We start from the raw sequence: 25,826 nt of genomic DNA, 5'->3' as shown, positions 1-25,826 counted from the left end.
GGGGTGAGATGCGACCGTTAACAAAATAAAGAGAAAAGAAAAAGAATAGATTAATGATAAGAACAGGAGAGGGGGAGAAAAAGGAGCTGTTTTATTATTTTTTATTTATTTATTTACTTTTTTTTTCCATTACCCTATGCACCGACCACCCGGGCGCTGTAAGAAGCCGAAAAGTATCAAGGAACCGCTTCGGCTTGAGCGGTGAACCGCGAGGAGATTACACTTATTTTTAGCCGCCACGTGCTAGCCAGCTAAGTACAATTACTCGTTTTTGTTATATATTCGGTGTTTTCCACTCGGATGTGTGGGAAACAGGAAGAAAGAATGGAGACGGAGTCGGAGAAGGAAAGAAAGCTAAGGAAGGAGACGGAGCAGATGAAGACGGATAAATAATGGAGAGCACTCCTCTATCCACCGGCTGCACCGCTTTGGTGCGCTTTGAAGGAGATGAGGATGCTCTCCGTAAGGAACAGGGTGATACAGACGCAGGATTCACCCTGGTAAAAAGAGGTAAGAGAGGCGAGCTATCCAGGAAAATGCACAACAAGGGGGGGTCGCTCTAACCCTCGAAGGAGTGGGTCCACACCAACCATCCAGCCACCTTTTAAGGACAGGCTCAAACATAAAAGAGGCCCACAGGTGAGTACAACCCCAGTTCAAAAGAGACTGAGGACCAGTGCTAAAACAAGCAGGACGGAGTACTCTAATACTCCTTCCTCCCATCGAAGGACGAGGAAATGAAGGTAAACCCCGCTAACGCGGAAATAGGTAAGGGAGATGAAGTCTTTAATGTGCCAATCACCAATATCTTTGCCGGTTAAATCCTCCGTCTTCCTCGAGCCGCGGTAGAGTGAACATCGCTCCCCACCGCTCCTCAGCAGAATCCACTTTTGAGTGGTTTGATGAAGGCTTTTTATTTTGAAAATTAGCAGTCATATACAGGTATGTGTTTTGTGCATGATATCATGTTTTTGCATGTTTTGCGTAAGGATTAGTGCGCGTATGAGAAAGTGTCACTTAATCGGTGAACAACCTCGCTAGTGATCGTGAAAATTTGTCATCGTGTGGGAGACATTGTCTTACGGAGTTGTGTGAAATTTGAACAAATTCTATCGAACAGTTTTTCGGTTATAAATAATTATATCGAATCCGCGTGTTCGAATTGGACCACGTGGCCCTCGTCCTTGTCCGCTCACTTCCGGTTAGTTTCCCGCCAGATTTGTCATCTTCGGTGGGCATCTTTCCGGCTTCGTCTCGTTTGATATCTTTTGTCCCTCCCCTTCTCCGCTATCTCATTCATCTCTTCATTTTTATCTTTACTTCTGGTTGGCACTTCTTCCCCTTACATTCTCCTCTGTTCTGTTCTTCACCCTCAGTACTTTCGGCATCTTTTTGGTAATCTTTTCGTATTGACATCTTCATTCCATTCTCTTCATTCCCATTTCCATTGTTCTTGGCCAGTCTTTATATTCATTTTCATTATCTTTTCAGCTGCCAACCTGTTTGGCATCATTCTTCTCAATACTATGACATCCTCCCTCCTCCTCAGACGTTTCCGTTTATCTACACGTTTTTTCTTTAAATTATCCTTTTAAATTTATAATTAAATAAACTAAATAAATTTTAATTCAATTTTCATCTACTAATAAAATTGACGATGACGGAGAATACACAGGAGTTGCCTTCTTATGCCTGGACTCTCCAGAGCGCCACGCGTATGCTGACGCACTGGCGGAAGCTAGTGTGATCAAAGGAAAAATAGCGCTTTATGTGGTGGAACCTGCCAATAAATGCCCTAAAGCAGCTGCCTCCACTATTATCGAACTTTCTAATAATTTGTATAATATAGCACAAAAGATTGCTCAAGAAAGCCCTTCCTCTGGGGGCGGATTGAGCAATCGAAGATGATGAAGGAACAAGAGAATGCAGAACATCAGTGGTGGCTACAGCTTTCCCTGAGGTTGTAAATGCCATTACGGCTTTACAAGAAAGCTTAGCCGAATTACGTAGCTGCAATGGGCTGAAAACTAAATCTACTACGGAAAGCAGACAAGACATTAGGCTAGGGCCACACTGGCGGGATTTCACGCTGCGTTTCAGCGTGAAAAGACGCCAGAAAAATAGACTACCCTGTTTCAAGGCACGATGGCCACACGCTGATGGGATTCCCGCTCGAAGGGTGGGGTTGGGGCGCGTCTTCAAGGTCAGCCGCCGAAAGATAGGACTGGTTCCATATTTTCACGCAGTCTCGGGTGGCCACACGTGCGTGAAAAGAAGCGGCGGCGTTCGTGAACATTTCCCACTGTTCATTACACCTCGTCACTATTTTGTCATGGAGCTGGACAGTGAAGTGATATTAATGGAGGTCCAAAAATTTCCTTGTCTTTATGACATTAGGTTACAAGACTATAAAAATCGGGAGTTGAAGCGGGATTAGCTGTTTCCAAAGCAGTAGTGAGTGAAGAAAAGTGGGAAGAACTGGATGAAAGCAGCAAAACAAATATTGGTAAGTACTGTTTATAAACTATTTATTTGAATAATTTGAAATAAGTATAACCGTTAAGTAACCAATCGAAAGTTATGTTACAACGCGCCCTTATTCTGGGATGTTGACGTAATTATTTTGCCAGGGTTGTGACCCTTCAGCAGAACAAAAGTAATTCATAAAACTATCTCGTACGGTTTTACCATTATTACTTCCTCTTGTACCAAGTGAGGGGATGCTTTCCAAGGAGCATGACAATGTGTCGTCAAAATTATACCCGTCATGCCGTCTTACAAAATTATGGAGTAAGCAACATGCTTGAATAATTGTGTCAGCAACATTGATGTGGACATCGATGGGGCGATGTAAAATTCGCCACTTATTTGATAAAATCCCAAAAGCGCATTCTACATAACGTCGGGCCCTTGACAATCGGTAATTGAAATTTTTTTTTTTCTGAAGTCAGGTTTTTCGCAGGGTATGGTCTCAGCAAATTTTCACTTACTGCAAAAGCCTCATCAGCCACAAACACATACGGCATTACTAATTGCAATGGATCGTTAGGGAGAGGGGCGGGTTGTGGTAAGTTTAAAGTTCGGCTGTATATCTGTTTTCCAACTTCGGTTGATTTTAATATGTTACAATCTCCATCATGGCCGAACGACCCTACGTCTATGTAAGTGAAGCAGTAGTTGCTATCTGCTACAGCCATTAACACCACGGAAAAATACTTCTTATAATTGAAATATTCGCTCCCTGAACCCCTCGGCTTAATCATTCTGATGTGTTTTCCATCTATGGCCCCAATACAATGGGGGAAGTTGGCTCTTTTTTCAAAATGATCGCTGATATTTATCCAGTCTTCAATGGTCGGTGGATGTGTAGATACTCTGTTTTCATTTTCGTCCATATAGCTGCACATGTGTCTCGAATAATTTGGGCAACTGTAGAACGACCCAGAAGAAATTCGAAATGTAGTGATCGAAACGAATTACCCGTCCCCAGATACCTGCAATGATTTCACATAATTACTTTCATTCAATGAACAACACCATTCAAATTATATTGATTTAGGTAGGTAGGTGCTTGTTTTACTAAAACTTTAATTTGTGTTCGAAAGTAGTAACCTTGTGCAGTAGGTATAAATGATAATAATAATCATTATTAGTGTGATTAATATCGCGGAATATTGATTACCAAAAAACGTATTCTAATTTCCCAAGTGTTTAGCCTTTATTTTTTATTTTTTTTATTTATTTTTTTTTTTTGCAGGAAAGGAGATACAAAAGCGATGGAAAAGCATGAAAGACAGTTACACCAAAAATTTGAAGGCTCAAGAGCAACGAAGCGGTGACGCTGGAACCCAAAAAAAAACCCTATGTTTACCATAAACAGATGGCTTTCCTTCAATCTGTCATCAAACAAAGAGCGTAAGCAATACCGCAATACCAACAGCAATACCGCATTTTACGTGTATCTTTTCGTAAAATCAATTCTGTTTTATTTTTAAAGAACTGGCGGAAATATGAATGACGATGGTGCAGTTGAACCACTTTTAACCCCTGGACCGAGTTCTGCCCCTGGACTTGCCTCATCACGACCTTCAAACAAAAGGAAATCTGATCCGTTTGAGAGAGACATAATTAATATTTTGAAATCGAATGTGCAGCAAACTCCCAACTGCCAAGATACCGATGAAATGTTTTTATTATCCCAAATCCCTTTTATTAGAAAATTAAAGCCTTCAGATAAACTTGATTTTCAAATTAGGTTCATGCAGTTATTACAATCATATTCCGCTCATTCACAACCACCTTCACCCAGTCATTCATTATGCAACACCTCACCCATCTCTATTACAATTCCATCACATAATGCCCAAAATTCTTCGGCTGTTGTTTCCCAAGAAAATATAGCACCACTTGAGGAGAATAATGTGATTTCGGATGATGAATCAATCATTTCTTTTTTTAACATGTAATGTGGGTTTTAATTAATTATTTTTATTTTTTATGTAAATTGTACTTAATAATGTGGTTTAATTGAATGGTGTCAACATGATGTACAAAATTAATAAATCTTACCTTAATGTTACAGCGAGTTTCTCTTCTGCAGTGACGCAGTCCCTCATTCTTGTATTGATATATCTCCCGTAACTTTAGACAAAAGAAGTTCAAAGGAGGGAATTGACATCCTGTAATATTCAAAAAACTTCTCCGGGTTTTCTTTTAATATGTTGTGAAGCAACACGAATTTTCCCTTTGATGCTCGATCTGTCAATACTGGATGAATCCAACATCTTCTTTGCCGGCGTCGGCGTTTACGGCGTACGACAAGCGCTGCACAAAGTGCGACAATGGCATTTTTATTTAACGTAATTTCATTCATTTTAAGAAGCGCTCACCTCAAAGGTACACGATGGACTGAAAACCAGCGTGTGTGGCCAGGTTCAAGCTGGATTTCACGCGCGTGAAAATTTGCTGGTGTGGCCCACTCTGCGGGAGCTCACGCTAGCGTGAAAAAAAGCTGCGTGAAATCCCGCCAGTGTGGCCCTAGCCTAAGGGTTCCAAAAGAAGTAACACCGGCTGAACTAATGGAACAGCTACTGGCTAATAATGAATTAGGCCCGGAGTGGAAGGAGGATGCCCTTAGACCCTTATTTACCGTCAAGTACGGTAGGGGTCCTCGCGAGTCCTCCTCTTTCGTCTCCTGGGTAATCGAGCTGCACCCGGTAATTTGGTCACTAGTGAAAAAAACAGGCAAACTATACCTGGACTATCAATCATGCCAGGCTGAAGACTATCTGGTAGTAACTCGATGTTACAATTGTCAAGTTTACGGCCATGTAGCTCCTGTTTGTCCTAAAAAAGCACCCGTGTGTGCCAGATGTGCAGCTTCGCACAACACAAGGGAATGCAAAGAAACCTCTAAAAAATGTGTAAACTGCATTAAGATAGGGAAAAGCCATACCCATCACGCAGGGGCCCGTCAATGCGAAGCACACATGAGGGCGATGATCCAACAAAAAGAAACCACAGATTACGGGACAGAAGTAAAAACTGCTCACCTAGTCACAGCTCAATCTATGAACATCCCAGCATCAGGCACATCTATAGGAAATTTAATCTCATTAGACCCAACCGAGCCGGAGTCAAGTAATATACAAAAAGACAATGCCTAGAACAATTGAAGTTTAGTTTGAATCAATCATGTAGCACAGCCTATGCGACTAAATGTGGCCCAGTTGAATTTTATCGTCTAACCTTAGAAAGCTTGAGCAATGCAAAAAGAAAAACAAGCGAATTGCCTGGTGGACCGAAGAGCTTGCGACTCTCAGGAATGAGACGGGACGAGCGAGGAGAGCGTATCAACGTGCCCCAGGAGTCCCCAACAGCGCGAACACCTAAAAGATGTCTACTCCACAAAAAGAAGACACTCCTATAGCAAGATGAGATGCAGTAAGTAAAAGATCGACTTGGAAGTCTTTCATTGAAGAAGGCGACAAAGAGTCAGCTTGGGGCTTCCATACAAAAATCGCCTTTAATATGTTGGTGTCGCAGCCGGTCATGGTTGCTTGGAACCCGAATATATCATCGGTGCGGTGCAATGGAGATGTTCTTTTAGAAGAGGCTTTTCCGGAGGACCCACCTGAAAGTGACTCAATGAGCCAGGGGCTGGAGAGGCTAGACGCTTCGCTTCCCTTTCCGTCGCCTGACCATACACCATGGTCCTTTGAAGAAGTTTATTCAGCTGTTAAAAGCTTAAGACGGAACACTGCACCAGGCAGCGACAGAGTTGAGGCATCAGTCGCAATGGATACAATCGAGGAAACGATTGATTACCTGCAGCAGATTTACGCCGATTGTCTTAAGCTCAGTTATTTTCCAATGACGTGGAAGACGGCTACAATAGTGGCTTTCGCTAAGGCCGGTGGTCTCCCTGAGCTTCCAGGATCTTATCGCTTAATCTCCCTCCTTTCGGTTCTGGGAAAGATACTAGAAAAGCTCATGTATAAAAGACTGAAGAACAGTAACAACGGGGCGTTTCACGAGTGGCAGTTTGGCAGCAGGTCGGGCGGATCTACCACCCATGCCATCCAACATGCCCTCCAGGTCGTGGCCGGCTCCCCAGAGAAGTATGTCTTGGGATTGCTTTTTGACATCCGCAAAGCTTTCGACAGGATGTGGTGGCCATCCTTGTTTACGTCAATGAGGCGACGAGTCTTCGACGGGGAGATAATGAACCTTCTGAGAAGCTACTTGAACGATCGGCATGCACACCTCGAGAGCCACGGTGAAAACTGCGTCAGAGGGGTCCGGATGGGGTCCATTCTTGGGCCGTTTCTGTGGAGTGTCCTTTTCGATGACCTCTTAAAGACTTTAGAGCACAAAAACATTCGTGCCATAGCCTATGTGGATGACCTGATGGTGGTCTTGCCGGGCAACACCAAAGCCGAACTCGAGCGTCTAGGTAAAGTGGCAGTTGACAGCCTGCAGACTTGGTGCAGATCAGTCAAGCTTGAGCTGGCTGCCGAGAAAACGGAGATGATACTATTAAACGGCAAACTGAATATGAGGTCTTCTCCTGTAATACCGGTTGATGGTATTAACATCAAGACACCGCCGCCGGAGGTTACTTACCTTGGTGTCAAGATGGCGAAAGGAGCTAAATTTACTCCCAACGCCACTGCGGCTTCGCAAAAGCGTACGGTACTTTTCAAATCTATAAGTGGTCCGTCCTGGGGGGTATCTTATAAAAGCAGAAAAATATACTACTCCGCGGTATGTGAGTCAGTCCTTCTCTACGAATTGTCATGGCTTGGAAGTCATCATCTGTGAAGCGCGGGTACTGGCTCAGCAGCAGGAAGTTGAATGCGGGGCGACGGGGTATTGACAGAGCCATGGGGGGTTAAGTGCCGACAATAAACAGTAAGCAACAGAAAGGACAGGCCGTACCTCCCCCACCTGAATATACAATATCCCTACGAGCCGCCTCCGCGAGGCCCATCCCGGACACAGTTGGTTAATTAAATAATCAACTGTGACAAAGAGCTTAGCAGATGGAGTGAGATGCGACCGTTAAATCTACGTCTTTAAATCTTTAAATCTAAGAACAAAGGAAAAAAAGAATATATAAATAATAAAAACAGGAGAGGGGAGAAGAAGGAGCAGTTTTTTTTCCATTACCCGGGCGCTGTAAGAAGCCGAACAGGCTCAAGGAACAGTGTACCAGGGGTATCCGTGGCGATGGGTAATTTATTTATTTATTTTTTATTTTCGGTTGTTTATTATTATATAGTTATTATTACTATCATCATTTTTCCATTACCCTTTCGCACTGACCACCCAGGCGCTGTAAGAAGCCAAAAATGCTTTATTTTTATTTAAATTGCTAACTTACATAATAGTAAGTCCTGAAATTCTAAAAATCAAAATCTATTCTATATCCCCTTCTATCGAACTATTTGCAATCAGCACCAATTATGAGAACGTGTCAATTTGTAAATTCTTTGCAAGTGGGCCTGTTTTCCAACTCAATTCATGTGTTTAAGAAAAGCTGTAAAAGCAAGTATGTAATAATATATAATGATGTAGAATTGTATGTTGTGATTGGCATTGTATGCCATACATAAAGATTATTATTATTATTATTATTAAAACAATTCTTAAAAGTCAAGATAGAAACCTCATTCAGGTGTCGTTTTACTTAGTGAATCTACCAAGATAATCGATAAAGCTTTGCAAATTAATCTGAAATCACACAAGCCCCAGCTAATGTATTACAATCATTAATTCAAAATGTGCTTCTATGCGAAGCCGTGATTTACAAGTGGAATATATATGGGAAATTAAAGAGAGAAGTTCGTGACAAGGGCGATCGAAGTAGGAGTAGCCCAAGAGGTTAGAACATCGGACAATGGTCGTTGGTTCGAATCCCACCTGCGATACAAATTTTTCATTTCCAAAATTGTCTGTAATTAATTGAATATTTGCCAATATTTCCAACCTTTCACTATGTCTTAATTGGTGAACATGGGCATAATTTGAAGAATAAATTTAACGTGGTTCAAGTTGAGGTGAAAAACAAGGTAATTTAGTCCTGCTGAAAACTATGCAACTAAGAAAAAGTTAAAAGAAAAAATATTTTACTTCAAATTTCCTCGATATTTAGTCTTTATTACATAACACCTTCTTCCATTCGTGACTTCCATTATTTTTTAATGCTTAATATATGTACTTTTTTCTACTTCATAAGCCACCTATATGTAACCTCATTTTTAAGTAATTTTGTAATTTCATATAACCACAAATCCAAACTATCTGCATGCAATTAATCGGCATAATAGTCTTTCCAAAGAAATGTGATTAATGACCATTCATTGGAAATCATAGCCCATCTTAAACCATAAAACACTATTTATTGAATCATTTTTTTGTGAACAAATCATATGATATGGTTGAAGTAATAAATTCTCCAATTATTGTATTTTTAAAAAATATTTGTAAAGAATATTTACGAATGGTCCTAAATCAGATGAAGAGAAGAAATAATATAATTCCTTGATTTTTGTATTTAAAAAGTAAATTATACTTTAATAGTAGCTGTTTCAATAAGATAATCAGGTTAATTATCTAAAACCTTCTGAACTGATTTTTAACTAAAATAAACTGGCACATGACATGGACTCCTGTAAGTAGTTGTAAGTATCTCAGCACTAACCTTGATAGTTTCTTCAGACAGCACTCGCATAAAAAAAAAATGTCCCAACGAATCGTGTCGAAGGCTAAGCTTTTTTTAATTGCTTGGTAGAGTTGTGGACGATTTTTTTCGGCGGCGCCCAAAGCAGGTTGTTGACATCTACAGTGAGCCGGGGTCGTTTGAACTGCGCCGAGCGGATGTGTTCCTCCACTAACTTCGGTGTCACGCATATTACATGCTGGCCTTTCCAATATTTGACCATATTCATACTCTGCAGGGTTGATATGATGTCAGTCTGAGTTATGCTTGTCATCTCGCTGTTAAAAAATAATAATATTAATAAATATATGGGTATTCCATTATAAGATTGTAATTTGTTTTTAAAAAAATATTTAAAAAAAGGTTTTCACCTCAAATCTTTAATTGATACCGATCCTCTGAAGTCTCGCAATATATCTAACAAAACCCAAGACCAATAGGACCTTAAAAATAAATTGTGATAAAATCTAGGGCTCAGGAAAAAAGAAAAACAAGAGAAAAAAACGGTTTACCTGTATGACAATTTTCCAAGATCACTAAGTGGTTTCTCAGGGCTACCGACTGACCTTTCCAATTTGGACAGTTCATAGCTAAAAGCTATTAAGAGTTTTCCATAACCTTGCCTCTGATAAGGAGGCAGTGTGAGGATGCAGGCCACATTGTTCCCTTCAGCCGATTCCTTTTCTTTTGAAAAATAGCCCACGAGGTGAGCTCCTTCCCTGTCGATCTCGCACAGTATATAAAATAGAAAGGGTTCTACGTCGAAGTAGAGAGTCTTGTGGTCGAGGAATAGCTTTGCCAAAAGGCATAAATTCTGGCAATAGACTTTCTGTGAACAAGCGTCCACCTCCCAAATTGCTAGAGTTCCTTTTCTATAAATTTCATTTCCTGGCGGATAACGATGAGGGCATACATCCTAAACAAAATCAAGACTTTGGACATTGTACCTGTTGTTAAAATGTAAATAAATAAGATGATTTTATTGGTAAACCAACGTACACAGTGTTCACGGTAGCTTCGCTCAAACCGAGCATATTTAAGGCAATACTCGCATATCCAGAGCTTGCTGACTTTGCTGAACTCATCTGGGTAGGGGCTGAAGTACCAGGTGTCAATTTCGTAAGCACCGATTTGTATTCTGTCGATGTACTTTACTTTTGTGAAGGCTTCATGCTCCTTTTCCAAGGCGGCAGTTGTCGGGTCCATTTCAGCATAAGTCTGTATGAAAAAACTTAATAATACAAACCTGTAATGTGATTATAAACTTTTTTTTTTACCTGCTGAACATGATTGATTTCATCATGGCGGCGTTTTTGGTTTCTCGTTATCTTTCGATCCGTCTGCTCGAGTAAAATGTCTGTCGAAGGTCTGTCTATGTTTTTCCATTGTTGTTCTGACATATCAAACCTCGAGTTCATTATCCTAAAACATATTTTCAGACCCTATTTAAAATGTAGACATTTAACACATGATCGTCATTTTTCTCATCCCACTGAGGTCATGCAGCAACCAAAAAACAAAATAACTTTCGTCATGACGTATTGGTTTTATTCAAAATTATTAAAAATAATATTGTTCCTCCCTTCTAGAATTTATAAATATTTTTGTGCCTAAATACACCACATAGAACTTTTTTACTGAATACCATTCAACTAAATATGGAGAACTCTTTAAGGAATAATGAATATGGCCAATAAATTCCCTAAACTGAATTTTTCCGTATCATTTATGATTTTTTTTTTTTAATAACTTACCTTGTAAAAATTTTCATTTTTTATGATTTTACTTTATACAATTTTTTTAGCACCAGAAAGGCATTTTTATTTACAAAAATTAAACACTGTACATTATTTCAAATAAATTAAAGGTTTACTTTCTATTTTATGTTTAACCCCTTTAAAAAATTTATAGTATTTGTACAAAACAGAAATACATATTATGTGCAGATTTATATTTTATTATTAATTATATATTATTCAGGGTGTCCCAGTTCCTTCTGACGAAACTCAGGGAATCGATTCTACTCTTCATTTGGAGCAAAAAATGCCCAGGAGAAAATTTTCGGAAAGTTCTCTATTTTGAAGATATTCGTTAATTTAGGTTTTTTCAACTTTTCACTACCTTACCACATAAAAATGCTTACAACTTCCAAAATATTGAGACTGCAACAAATCCAAGAGTTAAAAAATAACAACTGAATGTTCGAAAACGTGAGCTAAGGTAAATTTGAAGGGGGGTAAGAAATAAATCAATTAGAACTCGCTTTGTAAAATAATATTAATTAGTATTATTATCTTTCAGTAACACACCCTACCTGATACATTCTGTGATGATTATTGTTTAAACTTCAATCCCATCCAGCATTTTTCATTCAACCGGTCAAACAAGTGTCATTTTTATTTTACAAACCGAGTAGTAATTAATTATTTCTACCCCCCCCCCCACAAATTTACCTTAGCTAACGTTTTCGAACATTCAATTGTTATTTTTCAACTCTACTAGAACGTTATTTAAAAACCTGGATATATCAACGTAAAGCATATTAGATGAAAAAGTTGTGAAATTTGACAAGTTGTAGGTATTTTTTTGTAACCTCACTAGAACGTGCAGTCATGACCAAAATTTTAAATTTAGTAATTTTGACATGTTCCAACTGATATTGGCGAACATTTTATATCACTCAGATTATTGCAAATAGAAGTACCTTTACGCAAATTTAGCGTTCTTTCAAATGGTGTAATTGGATTTGTTGTAGTCTCAACATTTTGGAAGTTGTAAGCATTTTTATGTGGTAAGGTAGTGAAAAGTTGAAAAAACCTAAATTGGCGAATATCTTCAAAATAGAGAATTTTCCGAAAATTTTCTCCTGGGCATTTTTTGCTCCAAATGAAGAGTAGAATCGATTCCCTGAGTTTTGTCAGAAGGAACTGGGACACCTTGTATTATTTACGCAAAAGGACTAGAAAGCGTCTGCACATGTCTCTAACTGTCAGTAGTAAAATCATCGGACTTTTTTTATGGTCCAGAACCAATCACAAACTTGGTTTGGAAATGTGATGGAACAACCGACTGACAGTTTAAATAGCGCATGTGACTGCTCATCGTAGGTGTAGCACAGTCAGTTTGAAATATTACTATTTCATTTAATTTGACATAATTATTGTGTGGTGATTAGTGACCGTTAATCGATGATTATTTAGAAATCGTGAGATGCAGTCTGGTGTGATGTAGGTTTCACAAAAACATTTTCTTTATCGTGTCAACGTTTTGATCTTTATTGAGATCATCTTCAGGGCCTGGGATTTACAAACATTGTTTACATTTAACAAATACACGTAGGATGTGGAAAAAAGTGAATTTATGCAATGCAAATTATATTTTTTTTATTCAATCAAAGTATTTCTACTCACTCAAAGTGTTTGTCTTCTGTGTAATTGTGCCATTCTTGCATGTCGTGTTGAGAGTGCCAGTGAGATATTGCTGTTTTATGTTTATATACGTTGGATTTTGAAGGGGTGGGGAAGGAAGTCGGTATAGAAAAGACAATTTTGTATAAGGCGTCGGCTTTTTTGAGGTGAAAAGAGCCGACGAAGGGAAAAAAAACATTGGTAATGGTTCGGCCAGATTATCCTTTCAGGATTATATAGAAGGGGATAAATAGGAAAAGGAAAGCTAAATTGTTGAAAAATTAGACTATGTGAAAAATTTTTGATGTGTGGAATGTGATGTGAGGATATGTTATCTATATTGAATTTGATTAATGATATTGGCATAGTTGAGACAGTTTACATGTATCTGTTCTGTAATTTGATGCTGTGTTTATCTCTGTTGATGTAAACCATTTCTAAAAAATTACGTTTATGTTTGTTTTGTTCTGTGTGTAATACTTTTCAATTGTTGAAGTTGAAATTGTGTTTGTGTTCGAAATGGTGGGTAGCAAGTGCTGTAGGATTTGGCTTGGGTTTTTTGCAATCATAGATATGTTGCTTTACTTGTCCAGATATTGGGATGCAAGACCGATGTAAGTTGCCGGACAGTTTAAACAGTTGATTTTGTAGATTACATCAGATTTATTTGTTATTGGTGTGGGATCTTTAATTTTGGAAAATTGTTTGAATTGTTTTATAATTTTTGAAAGCTACGTTGGTTAGGTATTTTGTCATGTTATATGTGGGGGAGTTTACAAATGAAATTATGGGTCTTAGAAGGTGTTCGGGTTTATGTGTTTTTACAGATCCATATAGTTTTCGGGGGTGTTGGTGAGTTGTTTTGAAGTGATTTGTAGGTGTACATGTCGATTTCTTTTCGTTTAAGTGTTTCTTGGAGAATTTTGTTTGTCTCTTTGATGAGAGAAGGGGTAGGGTGATTATGCTGTATGTGTTTGTGTCTGTGATAATTTTGTTAATTTTTTCCCTGTACTCTTTTTTCCTGATTGCTACTGTTTGTTTTGTTTTATCAGCAGAAAAAATGAGTATGTCATGATTATTTTTGAGAAAATTTTTGGTTTTGGTATATGCTTGTTGAGATATGTTGTGTTGATTTGCAGTGAGGTGTTGTAAGTGATTTGTAATTGTGTTAATGCATTTGGATCGTGTTATGTCTTTTTCTTCCTCTGTTTTGGTGGATTTTTGGATTGCATAGTCTAGATCCGTCATTAATTTAGCTGTTGGAAAATCTGTTTTGTTTTAAGGAATGGAATGTTAGTTTTGGTTAGGTTTAGGAACCATTTGTTTGTGTTAACAGGTATTTGTAGATTAAGTTATTCAATTTTTTAATGTGTTTGTTTTTAATTTGGTCAAAGTGGACATTGAATGCATCTTTTTGATGTGTAATTTTTTTTTAAATGTGTAGGTATTATGATGGCAGCACTGAGTTTTAATTGGTGTAATTTTTGTGTTCCCAGGCCCTGAAGATGATCTCAATAAAGATTGAAACGTGGCACGATAAAGAAAATGTTTTTCTGAAACCTACGTCACACCAGATCGCATCTCACGATTTCTGAATCTGAATTGTGTTGAGAAAGCATTGCTGGGGGAAAATTTGCAACCTATTTGTACACGCCTACACCATTAAAGAGAAACAATTGTCATTTTATTCTGTCAAGACTCTTGACAACAGGAAGATTGACAAGTATTAGGGAAAATGGAAAAATTAATGAAAAAATCAGGCTACGGCTGCACCCACTAAGCTCACTTAATTGTTCAGTTCATTCTTCCGTTGAGGCTTCTGTTAAATTGGAATTATACCGAACAGTTTTGAAGACTTAAATGGGAAAAATTATAATTATTTAATTCACAGCAAGAAGAAACAAGTCTCGGTGGGAGGGGGGAATGGGAAAACCAATGTAAAACTGATTTTTGGGGTCTCAAACTGGACAAAAACTAGTATTTCGTGTTTCTTTGTATAAGAAATGGCTGAAATTTTTAAATTACCTGTCTCTAGGAACCCATTCGTCTAGTCTTCTGTTGTAGCCTTCGTAGTGGACGTAATATTCGTAATGGTTCTCCTGATCGTTAAACCTCGACTGGATTATCTCGGCAGGGACTAAAATCGAGGCAATCAGTGAAAATGTGCTAGGCCGTGTTAGAAAATTTTGGTGTTTTCAACTCACGCCAGTCGTCGGATTTTCGCCGGACGAGGTAATGTTCGCCTATGTCGAGCGGCTGTTCCTCCAGCGACTCTGCGTCCTCGTCGGTTTTCTCCTTTTTCTCATAGTTCTCGCTGTTTGCGCCGACCATCATCTGCGAAGGGGCGAACGATGAACAAATCGCGAACAACACAAAAACTGAGGTTAAACGCGCCTTAAGCTAGACAATGCGTTAATACCTCGCCGACGGACTGGAGACAGGGCTGCCAACGTCGTTCATGAACATTTCCTACTCAAAACGTCCGTCATCTTGCCGCGGCCCCTTCCCAAATTGAAATTTTTCGTGAGTTGAGTATGTTTAACTGTTACAATGTCCCATATATTTAATAACCAACCAATTATTGAACTTATTATCGTAAATAAAATAAATACTAAAAACTATGTGTTGTATTTAGTGAATTAATAAGGAAACAGTTTTAGTTTGATAATTATTGTTTTAAAATTTAAGTTTTAGGCATATAAATTTTAAAAAATCATTAAGCAAGTTCATCATTAAAGACGTCCTGTAAAAGGTGATCGATAGCAATCAACTTTTTAAAAATATCTGTAAAAGTCACATTTTTATAAATTTCAAACTCGTAAAGTTGTATTAAGTCAGAAATCTTCCACGGCGTATGATTTTATAATGAAGAAGCACGTTGGAAACTGATTAAATATTGGATTTCTTGAATCAACGAGCATCTAGTTATTTACACAATTTAAGGACAATGCACAGCTGTAAATTTGTTAAACCAGAATATTACACAATACGGGCCTGTACACGAACTGTGATAATCAAGAAGTATTACGATGCGGTCTGCTATTTCTGACTAACTGATAATACCCAGGTCTGGTAATCGGTATGCTATCTCGAAAAATCTTTTCTGTTTCCTTTCCAAGTGTTATTTGATTACAATGCAAATGTTGACACCAAACACGGAAACTAAGGAACAAGATTGAGAAAAAAAAGTGACAAAGTTGGATAAAATTCAAACACATTGACAATAATGATTACGATTAATACTACTACTATCATGATTATTGGGAGGGGGGTCGGTGACCGTGGTTTAGGCGTTGACACGGCGCTCATCACTGTAAGGTAAAGGTCCCGGGGTCGAATCCAACGGACCTGAATTCGAACCCGACATACTTGAAATTTTTTTTTTCTTCAAAAACACCGGCACCCTGAGGGTTTATATGACCTCTGCTGTTGCGAGAAAAAAAAAAATTATACAAAATCTATCTTCTCTGCGGCCATTTATTTTGGCTCTCTCTCTCTNGTTCATCTTTTACCATTTCCTCTCTGCTTTCGCTTTATACGCTCGTTCTAGGAACGAGCTTTGCGAATGAATGATCAATTTTCCCAAGTTGTCAGAAGTAGGCGATACATTTCTGTATACTAAACGAGAATTGGCAGGAAAATAATGGCGTAAAAACGGGATGCTCGAAACGAATTCTTCACACCACAACAGGTCATTGACAATCCGTCCTATTAAGAAACATACGTATTTTAGGAGGAGGAAGGAAAGCAACTTTGCGGAAGAGCGTAGTGTATCATGAAAGGCACAGCCCAAGTTTTTATGAAGTAATAAATGATATGAAGCCATACGTAAAAAGACATAGATAAAAATGCTAGCACAATCAAAGCGACCGCCAAATTGCTGGATTCACCTTTGCAGCAGGTAACGTCCAAGAATAATAGAATGGGACTGGACGTCGTTAACATATGCTGGAGCCAAGCCGGATAATCTGCTGCACCAAGTAGTTCGGGATTTTTCAGAGTAATTATCCAGTACATGGTGGCGTTGAACATTCCAACCGGTATAGCGATAGACGAACGGAAAATAGATCTCGCCGTCACCATCATGGTAGGAGCATCCATATACGAGGCATTGATCATAGTATCAACGGTGAGTGCGACGAAGTGATAAATAGATTGGATTAAGGAATTCAGAGTATTTACGTATTTCAAGGCGTTACCGAACTTTGTAAAATAATCCGCGCCCGGTGTGATAATTGAATAGTACATACGTGCAACCGTTGCCAAAGAACTGACGAAGAAACCCGAACTATGAACAACTGTGGATACGAAGAAAAAAGTAAATTTATGTCTCCTTTCGCACCGATCTCCATTTAGTCTACAAATCCAAACCGTCAATATAATTATTTTTCATTACGCCTTGCTTTCTATTTTTTATAAACTACGTGTCCGTTTAGATTTATAATGTCGTTGTGTTCACCGACTCGAATATCTATCAACCGAAAGTTCAGACTATGACCCGTATTTACCTAAATATATTTTGTATTTTAAAAAATCCGAATTGACATCTGATTAAATAATACAAAGTGCTTGCTTACATTATTAAACACTAATCTACACTAATATTATAAAGAGGTGAGTTTGGTTTATATGTAAGTAATACCGATATTTACTGGTCCGATTTTGTTGAAACTTTTTCAGACGCATTCTGTATGATCATAGGAAGGACAAAGACCTTTTTGTTCATGTTATGTTTTCATAAGACATTTTCTTAAAGTTGTTAAAAAATAAAACTTTACACTTATAAGCAGGTAAATATGGATGTTTATTTCTCTCCATATTACACCCAAAACTTTTGACTAATGTTTAAAAAAACAAAAACATTCGGTTTAAATTTGATATTCAGTCAGCTAGTAGTAGTTAATCTTTTTATTTTTCTGCTTTTTTTACAACTGCATTCTTTGCTGCAACAAGTCAAACATATCCTAACATAATCCTAAAACGGAGAACACACCCGATGCAACGTTACCAGACGCAAATCCAAAGTCCAATTTTCCATAAGATTGTATTACCCCCGTGCACATCTGCCCGATGCCATGCAACTCTACCCTATTTTACGCTATGCGCTCCCCACTGTCCAGATTTTCGTCGGGTAGCATCGAGTACAGTCGAAGGCAAAAGAACCAGACACTCATATTTTTATTGCAAGCTATATGTATTATTGTCGTTATATTAATTGCAACATACTTATTTTAATATAAACCAAATTAAGCGAGATCAAAAATTCATTAGTTTTTATTTAAAAAAATTAATTTTAATGATTTGGCAGAAAATTGATCAAAACAGCGGAATACGATTTATGGTTCGAATGAATTTAACTATTTATTAAATGAATTTGCTCATAAAATTTATTACACGATTTTGTTCATAAAATTGAACTAAATATTTATTTCATGGATTCGCTCATAAAATTGAACTAAATATTTATTTCATGGATTCGCTCATAAATTTTAACTAACACTTGCTTACATGATTTTGTTCATACAATTTAAGTGAACTAAATATTTATTTCATGGATTCGCTCATAAAATTGAACTAAATATTTATTTCATGCATTCGCTCATAAATTTTAACTAACACTTGCTTACATGATTTTGTTCATACAATTTAAGTAACAATTTATTTCATGGATTTGCTCATAAAATTTAACTGACAATTTATTACATGATTTTGTTCATAAAATTCAACCAAAAAATTATTTCATGGCTTTGCTCATAAAATGACACCATTTTCGTTGTGTAGCGTCAGAACCGGACATTCATAATTTTTGTAGTTTATTTCGAACTATTTTTATGTAATTTTGTCGTTATATTAATTAAAACATGCTTATTTTAATGTAAACTAAATTAAACGAGATCAAAAATTCATGAGTTTTTATAAAGATTACTTAATTATGATGGTTAGGAAGAAAATTGATCAAAACACCGGAATAACTCAATTTATTTCAAGGTTTTGCTCAAAATAGTGCATTAAGAACAAAAGAGGCGTTGCGATTGTCATACTGATTATTGTAATAGATGTGCACACCCTGCCAAAATCGGACAAAGCGTCGGGTAGCATCGGGTAAGTGTGTTCCCCGCTTAACTGTTAAAAAGGCCCAAGTTGTAGACCCACCCAAAAAAATTAGCCTATCAATGTAATGATATCTACACTGTCGCCAAGTCCGTTTATTTTTAGTCTATAAACTGAGAGAAGTAAAAAACAAAGATAAAAGTCCGAGGCTTTTCTATACAACATTCTGTAAAATCTTATACATTCTGAAAATAAACAAACTATAAAAGAAAGGAAGAACTCAGGAGCGCATCACATACAATGCTATAAACAAGGCTCCAAAACAAACGAAGGAACCGGATCTGGAGTTTTCTGTACAAGCCCAAAATAGGAGCGTTCAAAATCATTAGGGAAGTCCACTTCTTCTTTCAAGCAAAAATACATGCCAACAATGATTGTACTCTAAAACATCTTAAAAGAGGCTAAACTGGTAAAAAATCCTCGTAAGATCTGATAGCCAAGCAGCCATTAAAGCATTAAAATGTAAAAGAATTATATCAAAATTAGTCAGTGAAATCATCCAAAATCTCCATAACCTGGGGAAACACAACAACCTGATTATGTATTGGATGCCAGGGCACAGAGGAGTTTTGGGTAACGAGGAAGCAGACAGGCCAGAGGAGGGTCCGCAAGACCATACATACATATATATACTTGGAATAACAATAATCCTCCATCGCAGAATGGATCCAAACAAAACAAAAGAGAAGTAGGTAAAGTCTAGCGGTGCTAGACTTAGTAAACTTATGGTGAAACAACCCTCAACAAGACTGGCAAAAGCACTGCTGCAATTGGAGAGGGCCAAAGTCAGAGGAGTGGTAGGACTACTAACCGGTCACTGGCAAAACAGAAAACATCTACCCAACATGGTATATACAACGATGATCCTATTTGCAGATTATGTAATGAGGAGGAAGAAACAGCCACTCATATCATATTCGAATGCGAAGCAACAGCTCAATGGAGATTTAACCTAACATACGGAAAAAACTTAGGGAATCAAATTGCAGCAGCGACAGTCAATGACCTGATACTTCTAAGAAGAAGGATTGAGTCTATTGCACTGAACTAAGGAACTAGGAATGTACAATAAGCCAGAAAGCTGCAGTGCCTAGGGAGTGCAAACCCCGATCCCTACTATCCTTTTTTACCATACCATTTTGAATGCCGTTGTTACGTTCGTAAAACGTAACATAGTATAAAAACATAACATTTTATGAGTGTATTGTAGTTGTTTGGACAGAGATGCCTCCTTAATTGTAATGCCACCTAAACTAAAATTGGCGGTGGGTTAATCAAAATTAAGACGGTCTAGGATAGGCTTATGAGAGAGGAGAGGAGTAAAGAAAAAGCGAGGAGAGTGTGCGTCGAGACGGATATCCCTACGGCCTGGCCGGATCAAAGAAAATCAACGAAGGCGATCGCGGACCCACTCAACTTCAGCGAAGGTGCTCCACATTCCTAGAAGCGGGGATTTTCAAGCGCCTGGAAAAGAAGAATATCTGGACACTGGTTCCCAGGAAAGCTTAGTTTTAAGGAACGTTTATTTAGATTTTATGATAATTTAGGTTCCTTTAGTGTGTAAGTTCATTAAAATGTTACCCGTAGAGAATTAAGATTAGTCTATGTTTAATATTTTAGTTTCCGTTGGAATAAATGTGTTTTTTTGTTTCCTTATGTAAATATTGTTTTTTTTTTTTTTAATTAATTTTACTGTTATTGAATTTTCTTTGTTTTATTTTATTTTATTTTTCTTTATTTACGGTTCGCTGTTTCCGTGTATATAAACAGCGTGGCGCCCATTTGTTAAAAATTTAATATTAAGTACATCATTGTTAATTCATTAAGTAACCCCGCCCGTCTCCACGGAGCGAAGCCGGCAAATTCTCGGCGTAAGACCGTTATTACATCAATATGATGAGTGAGATGGACTCCATCCTAGGAGACCGATGTCATGTATGGAGGTTGTGGTGGGGCCAGTTATTCTTGTTTTCTGTGCTAATTATTGTGTAACATGGTGGATGACAGGTTTGTGACGAAAGGGTTCAGATATTGGGAAGGTTTGGAATGGAACCATTTACAGCGGGATTGAGCTAGAGTAGAAATTACTTAAATGGTCGCTACAATTGTACCACCGAGGCTGTTTGGAGATTGCTAGAATGGTATGATAATGATATGATATATGATATATGATAACTGTTCTATTCTACTGCTAGTATTCTGCTCTTCTTAAAATCGGGACATTTTTTATGTAACGAGCTGGTATCAACGTTTTGATAACTTTGCAATCATGAATGTGTGATAGTGACTACGAGAGTAGGTTTGTGTCGCGATACACTTTCAGCTATCAGGCCCAGATAGTGTGAGTCCTATGGCTGTACGATATCACGATGGTTATACGGTGAGAGCTTACGATAGTCGCTTTCACAACAGCAACTCTCACAAGACGTATAATCGTGTAAACGGAGTTTATGTAACCAGACCCACATTTTTAACTTCTTATTGCTTAAGAACGTTATGTGGACTATAAGTCGCAAGGTAAAATGCGACCCAAGTCGTGGGTTTTTCGATAAATTAGATCAATGTGTTAGGCGCGACGACAATAAAAATAAATGTAATCATATGTACAAAAACAAGTAACTTTTATTATATTTTATTTCCTTTGTTAGTTTTTTTTGGTCGGTCTACAAACATGCTTCCTGTTCTACTCAATAGTCGTTTAAGTTTGGCTGAATTCACAGATGGTTTACCAAAAATGAAACGAGGAGGTACGGAGACGTATTTTCGTAAAAACGGTAGGCCTGAGACAAACTCTTCGTCCCACAAAAGATCATTGAAAAGCTTGCCCACGAGGAAAAATGCATATTCTACAAGCACAAAAAAAACGTAGGACGCTAGCTTTTGCGGAAGCGTAAGATTTTTTAGGAAAGAGATCGCCCACACGCCTGTGAAGTGGTAGATGAGATGAAGCCATATCAAGAAAAGGAAAGATGAAATACCTAACATACACATCGCAATGATCACGTTGACAGAATCACCCTTGCAGCTGATAACATCAAAAAATAAAATAATAGGAACCATCGTATATAACGTATGTCGTAGCCAAAGCGGATACTCGGATTTAACCAGCAGATCGGCACTTTTTAGGCTCAATGCCCAGTACGCGATGCAGTTGAACGTTCCAATTGGTATAGCGAATGCCGATCTGATGAACGCCCTTACCTCCACACATCCGGGCGGTGCATCCATGGTGTACGAACAACTGATCATAATATCGACGGTAAGTGCAATGAGGTGATAAATAGATTGCATCAAGGCATTCAGGGAATTTAAGTATTTGAAGGAATAAGCGAATTTTGTAAAATAATCCTGTTTAGGCTTATTAATCTCGTGGTACAAGCGAAGAAATAGCGCTATTGATAAGATGAGGAAGCCAAATGTATGTACAGCTGTGGACACCATGAGAAAGGTAAATGGATTTCTTCTTTCGCACATGACCTCCATTTAGCCTACAAACTCAAAACACAAGTTGGTTACATATGAATACACCAATTTTTCAGTAGAAACCTTGTCTTCTTTTTCTTCTACATCTCTTTTGGATTTGAAATATTGCAGTGTTAATTGATATAATAAATGGGTCCTCGAAAATTTCTGAGATAACAAATTGATTTAGTAACAAACAATAAAAAAAAGTTTAAATATTTACTTACATTAAATGATCAGGGACCTCCCCCTTTAAAACTTTTAACTTTCCTAAAATAAAAACCAGATGTCAATTTTCAATTACCATTTCTTCATTTGAGAGTTTTGTGTTTTCAAAATTTCACCCATGCCATGATTTTATCTACCAATCATTGTGCAAAAGATCATAATTAACATCTGACTTAAATAATTTTGTATTTTTAATTTATTTATTGCTTGCTGTAGAAAATATACATACCTTGAGCAGTGTAGTGAAACTCCTGTTGTATATTAAAATAAAATCTTCGAAAGTTTTTATTTATTGAATCTTACCTACTGTCCAAAAATAAACAACTATTAAGGGGGACTTAACTTGCTGGAGTTATATATTTTTATAAAATAAAGTATTTCCTTGTACTTGAGAAGTTATATAATGTATTCTATAAGAATAACAAGATTCTTTAATTCTTTTTTTTTAAACAAACAAACAAATTAAAAAAACTTAACATACAAAGGTACATGTGCATTGAGCAAAATTTCAGAAAACTAAGTACATACGCGCTTGCTATAGTATAAATAGTATCCTTTGAATATCTTATATCAATTTAATTAGGGAAAGATTACAAATTAAAATTTATGGTTGATAATTTTATTGTATAATTGTATGTAAGTTGATAATTCTTGCCTCGTTCTGCTGATCCTGTAGAGAGAAGAAAACTGGTTTCGAAAAAACAGATTTGTTTTATTTTCTTATTCGAAGTCGAGGAAATGCTATTCTGGAATATTGGTCTCCGATGTGTGAAACGAGTCCATAAAGTCCTATGGATATAAGGAGGGAGATATTTGTATCAAATATATAAAAGTTAGTTCAAGAACAAAACATGTGATGTTGTAAGAAAAAAGTTAGTAAAACAAAGGGCTTGAAATTGAAACAGGTTTTTGTAACTTTACTGATTTACAAGAACAATTACATATAAATTTATTGAGATGTTTATTTTACTAACACTTCCGAGTATGAAGTACGGGATAAGTACAATATTGATGTGAGAAGTGGGCGAGTTAACAATCGGTTTCTTCGAGCATACAGATGTTACCATTTTAAAAATACATATGTGCGAAGTAAAATTTCTATCTGAAAAATTACGAAATTATGAGAAAATTCTAAATATGTAAAGTTCATCTTTTACCATTTCCTCTCTGCTTTCGCTTTATACGCTCGTTCTAGGAACGAGCTTTGCGAATGAATGATCAATTTTCCCAAGTTGTCAGAAGTAGGCGATACATTTCTGTATACTAAACGAGAATTGGCAGGAAAATAATGGCGTAAAAACGGGATGCTCGAAACGAATTCTTCACACCACAACAGGTCATTGACAATCCATCCTATTAAGAAACATACGTATTTTAGGAGGAGGAAGGAAAAGTATAAAGCCACCTTTTGCGGAAGAGCGTAGTGTGTCATGAAAGGCACAGCCCAAGTTTTTGTGAAGTAATAAATGATATGAAGCCATACGTAATAAGACATAGATAAAAATGCTATCACAATCAAAGCTACCGCCAAATTGGTGGATTCACCCTTGCAGCAGATAACGTCCAAGAATAATAGAATGGGACTGGACGTGGTTAACAGATGCTGAAGCCAAGCCGGATAATCTGCTGCACCAAGTAGTTCGGGATTTTTCAGAGTCATTATCCAGTACATGGTGGCGTTGAACATTCCAACCGGTATAGCGATAGACGAACGGAAAATAGATCTCGCCGTCACCATCATGGGAGGAGCATCCATAGTATACGAGGCATTGATCATAATATCAACGGTGAGTGCGACGAAGTGATATATAGATTGGATTACGGCATTCAGAGTATTTACGTATTTCAAGGCGTAACCGAACTTTGTAAAATAATCCGCGCCCGGTGTGATAATTGAATAGTACATACGTGCAACCGTTGCCAAAGAACTGACGAAGAAACCCAAACTATGAACAACTGTGGATGCAAAGAGAAAAGTAAATTTATGTCTCCTTTCGCACGCGATCTCCATTCAGTCTACAAATCCAAACCGTCAATATAATTATTTTTCATTACGCCTGGCTTTCTATTTTTTATAAAATACGTGTCCGTTTAGATTTATAATGTCGTCGTGTTCACCGACTTGAATATCCATCCTGTGAAAAAAAATGCTAATATTTATAAAGACCGAAAAACATATTATTGCTTTGAAGTAATGTTTACTCATAAAAACAACCACATCCGTTGTAGTACCAAATCTGCCAAAGTTCGTATTTACATTTCCATCAACCGAAAGTTCAGACTATGTTTGACCCGTATTTACCTAAATATATTTTGTATTTAAAAAAATCCGATTTAACATCTGATTAAATAAAACAAAGTACTTGCTTACAATATTAAACACTAATCTACACTAATATTATAAAGAGATGAATTTGGTTTATATGTAAGAAATCCCGAAATTTAATAAATTTCTCTCCATTTGACTTTTGTCTTGAAGCTTTTGACTAATGTTTAAAAAAACAAAAACATTCGGTTTAAATTTGATATTCAGCCAGCTAGTAGTAGTTAGTCGTTTTATTTTTCTGCTTTTTTTACAATTGCATTCTTTACTGCAACAAGTCAAGCATATCCTAGCATAATCCTAAAACGGAGAACACACCCGATGCAACGCTACCAGACGCAAATGCAAAGTCCAATTTTCCATAAGGTTGTATTATCCCCGTGCACATCTGCCCGGTGCCATGCAACTCTACCCTATTCTACGCTATGCACTCCCCACTGTCCAGATTTTCGTCGGGTAGCATCGAGTACAGTCGAAGGCAAAAGAACGAGACACTCATATTTTTATTGCAAGCTATATATATTATTGTCGTTATATTAATTGCAACATACTTATTTTAATATAAACCAAATTAAGCGAGATCAAAAATTCATTAGTTTTTATTTTAAAAAATTAATTTTAATGATTTGGCAGAAAATTGATAAATACAGCGGAATACGATTTATTAATAGATTGAATTTAACTAACCATTTATTGCATGGATTTGCTCATAAAATTTAAGTAAAATTTATTGCAGAATTCCGCTCATAAAATTTAACTAACAATTCTTTCATGGATTCGCTCGTAAAATTTAACTAGCAATTTAGTACACGATTTGGCTCATAGAATTTAACTAACAATTTATTTCATGGATTCGCTCATAACATTTAACTAACAATTTATTACACGAGTTTGTTCATAAAATTTGACTAACAACTTATTTCATGGATATCTGAATAACTATCGATTAACGGTCACTAATCTCTACACACTTATTTCATGGATTTGTTCATAAAATTAAGTAACAATTTATTACAAAATTTTGCACAAAAAAATTTAAAAAACAATTTATTTCATGGATTCGCTTATAAAA

At 37.1% G+C, this 25,826-nt stretch overlaps 3 protein-coding genes and 1 pseudogene across 6 annotated transcripts; 1 reads left to right on the top strand and 3 right to left on the bottom strand.

Annotated features, from left to right (window-relative positions):
• Window positions 1-143: 143 nt before the first annotated feature.
• On the top strand, window positions 144-4,571 carry LOC106674055 (annotated as a pseudogene).
• Window positions 2,512-15,143, bottom strand: LOC106673986 (histone acetyltransferase KAT8-like). Of its 4 annotated transcripts, XR_002910694.1 has the most exons (9): window positions 14,835-15,143; window positions 14,656-14,767; window positions 10,501-10,645; window positions 10,223-10,441; window positions 9,736-10,139; window positions 9,595-9,666; window positions 9,206-9,501; window positions 4,890-5,595; window positions 4,677-4,824 (listed from the first exon to the last, which is right to left on the bottom strand). XR_002910694.1 is itself a non-coding variant. In XM_024229047.1 (7 exons), the coding sequence occupies exons 1-7, from the start codon at window positions 14,962-14,964 to the stop codon at window positions 9,270-9,272; spliced, it is 1,314 nt and encodes a 437-aa protein (XP_024084815.1). In that variant the 5' UTR covers window positions 14,965-15,143; the 3' UTR covers window positions 7,535-9,269. The 4 variants fall into 4 exon arrangements, 1 of the variants encoding a protein (XP_024084815.1); XR_002910695.1 differs by lacking the exons at window positions 4,677-4,824; window positions 4,890-5,595 and adding an exon at window positions 2,512-3,494; XR_002910693.1 differs by having other exon boundaries at window positions 4,677-5,595.
• A 6,209-nt stretch (window positions 15,144-21,352) lies between these two features.
• LOC106674239 lies at window positions 21,353-22,659 on the bottom strand. Its single transcript, XM_014406856.2, has 2 exons — window positions 22,431-22,659; window positions 21,353-22,371 (listed from the first exon to the last, which is right to left on the bottom strand). Exon 2 carries the CDS (start codon window positions 22,222-22,224, stop codon window positions 21,367-21,369), a length of 858 nt encoding a protein of 285 aa, XP_014262342.1. The 5' UTR covers window positions 22,225-22,371; window positions 22,431-22,659; the 3' UTR covers window positions 21,353-21,366.
• Window positions 22,660-23,247: 588 nt separating this feature from the next.
• Window positions 23,248-24,754, bottom strand: LOC106674238. Its single transcript, XM_014406854.2, has 2 exons — window positions 24,634-24,754; window positions 23,248-24,566 (listed from the first exon to the last, which is right to left on the bottom strand). The coding sequence occupies exon 2, from the start codon at window positions 24,440-24,442 to the stop codon at window positions 23,585-23,587; it is 858 nt and encodes a 285-aa protein (XP_014262340.1). The 5' UTR covers window positions 24,443-24,566; window positions 24,634-24,754; the 3' UTR covers window positions 23,248-23,584.
• Window positions 24,755-25,826: the final 1,072 nt, after the last annotated feature.

Source organism: Cimex lectularius, unplaced genomic scaffold, assembly GCF_000648675.2.
Source record: "Cimex lectularius strain Harlan isolate CLEC.00 unplaced genomic scaffold, Clec_2.1 scaffold210, whole genome shotgun sequence".
Classification (NCBI taxonomy): Eukaryota; Metazoa; Arthropoda; class Insecta; order Hemiptera; family Cimicidae; genus Cimex; species Cimex lectularius.
The sequence above is the reverse complement of the archived record's forward strand: the minus strand, read 5'-3'. Positions and strand labels throughout refer to the sequence as shown.